Genomic DNA, 1435 nt, shown 5'->3' with positions numbered 1-1435 from the left:
AGCACGCGCGGAGGGACGAGCCGGGGGGCAGGCGTGCAGGAAGGCAGCAGGCAGGAGGCAGGCAGGAAGGCAGCAGGCAGGAAGGCAACAGGCAGGCGGAAAGGCTAGTGCTAGTGGTTTGGCCTGTTCCTGCTCGCAGCCCCACAGCCCTGCCATAGCAGCACCCCCACTCCCAGGCTGCTCCCCTGCCAAGAAGGACTTTTGGGAGAAGACCAAGAACAGCTGAGCGGCGAGGGAGAACTTTGTGGCCCAGACAGGGAAGTATACACTTACCTAGGTGCGGTCAGGGGCAGGGAAGGAGGTGGAGGTTGCCCTCATGCTGGGTGTGCTGGACAGCTGGGGTGTCCCCACAGTGGGGTGGACCTCACATCCTACCCCTGGCCTGCTGGGCACCAGGACATCCAAGCAGGTCAGCAGGATGGGGCGGGTTTCAGGAGGGGTCTGGGTGTGAGCTGAGACAGCCCTTGGGCAGAGATTTGGGGCTAATGGGTTGGGATGGAGCGGGAGGGCATCCCAAGTGAGAACCATAGGTGAGTGGGCTGGGGGTGAACAAAAAGCTGGGAGCGGACACAGCTGGGACAGCTGACCCCAACTGACCCAAGGGATATCCCACACCATATGACATCATGCTCAGCATATAAAGCCGGGGGAAGAAGAGGGAAAGGGGGGGACATTTGGAGTGATGGTGTTTGTCTCCCCAAGTAACGGTTATGCGTAATGGAGCCCTGCTGTCCTGAAGATGGATGAACACCTGCCTGCTTGTGGGAAGTCATTAATTAATTCCTTGTTTTCCTTTGCGTGTGCATGGCTTTTGCTTTACCTATTAAACTGTCTTTATCTCAACCCACAAATTTTCTCACTTTAGATTCTCTCCCCCATCCCACTGGGGGGAGTGAGCAAGTGGCTGTGTGGTGCTTACAGCCAAGGTTAAACCACAACAAGGTGAAAGCTGGTGACTTTGCAAGCCAGGTGCTCTCATCACCTTAGCAAAGCACATGGGTTGTGCCCATCACCGTGGCATCAGATCTACAGAGGATGAACAAGGCGTGCTGCCCTGCCTGGGCGTGGAGGAGCTCATCCATCGGTCTGGTGGGCGAGTGCCTGCCCTCCCTCTGGTGCCATGCTTGGTGCCATGCCTGCTGCCCTGCCCCAGCTGGGCCCCCATGCGAAGCCCCCCTCTGCGCTCACGTGTGCCCCCCAAGCACATGTCTGGATCCCTGGGGTACCAGGGAAGGGCAGCTCCTGGCTGCGGTACCCCAATGCCCCCTGGGTGCTCCAGAACATCCATACACCAGCAGGAAGAAGATGCCACAGACCTACCTGAAGGTCTGTCCCCTGAGCCCCAGGGACCTCAGGGGTGAGCTGTCCTTGCAGAAGGACCAGGCCTGGCGCAGCGGGTGGCCATGCTGGGGGGGCGGCACAGGGCTGAGGGACC

The 1435-nt window shown here is 59.6% G+C and overlaps 1 protein-coding gene across 1 annotated transcript in view; it reads left to right on the top strand.

Moving 5' to 3' along the window:
• Window positions 1–987: 987 nt before the first annotated feature.
• Window positions 988–1435, top strand: part of LOC104470589 (probable G-protein coupled receptor) — a gene marked incomplete at its 5' end in the record, with an annotated part of 2380 nt that continues 1932 nt past the window's right edge. The window contains one exon of the mRNA XM_010085561.1: window positions 988–1022. Coding sequence (XP_010083863.1) covers window positions 988–1022 — 35 coding nt within the window. The remainder of the gene's footprint in view (window positions 1023–1435) is intronic.

This window comes from Pterocles gutturalis, unplaced genomic scaffold, assembly GCF_000699245.1.
Source record: "Pterocles gutturalis isolate BGI_N339 unplaced genomic scaffold, ASM69924v1 scaffold12730, whole genome shotgun sequence".
Classification (NCBI taxonomy): Eukaryota; Metazoa; Chordata; class Aves; order Pterocliformes; family Pteroclidae; genus Pterocles; species Pterocles gutturalis.
This window is presented reverse-complemented; position numbering and strand designations above follow the sequence as displayed.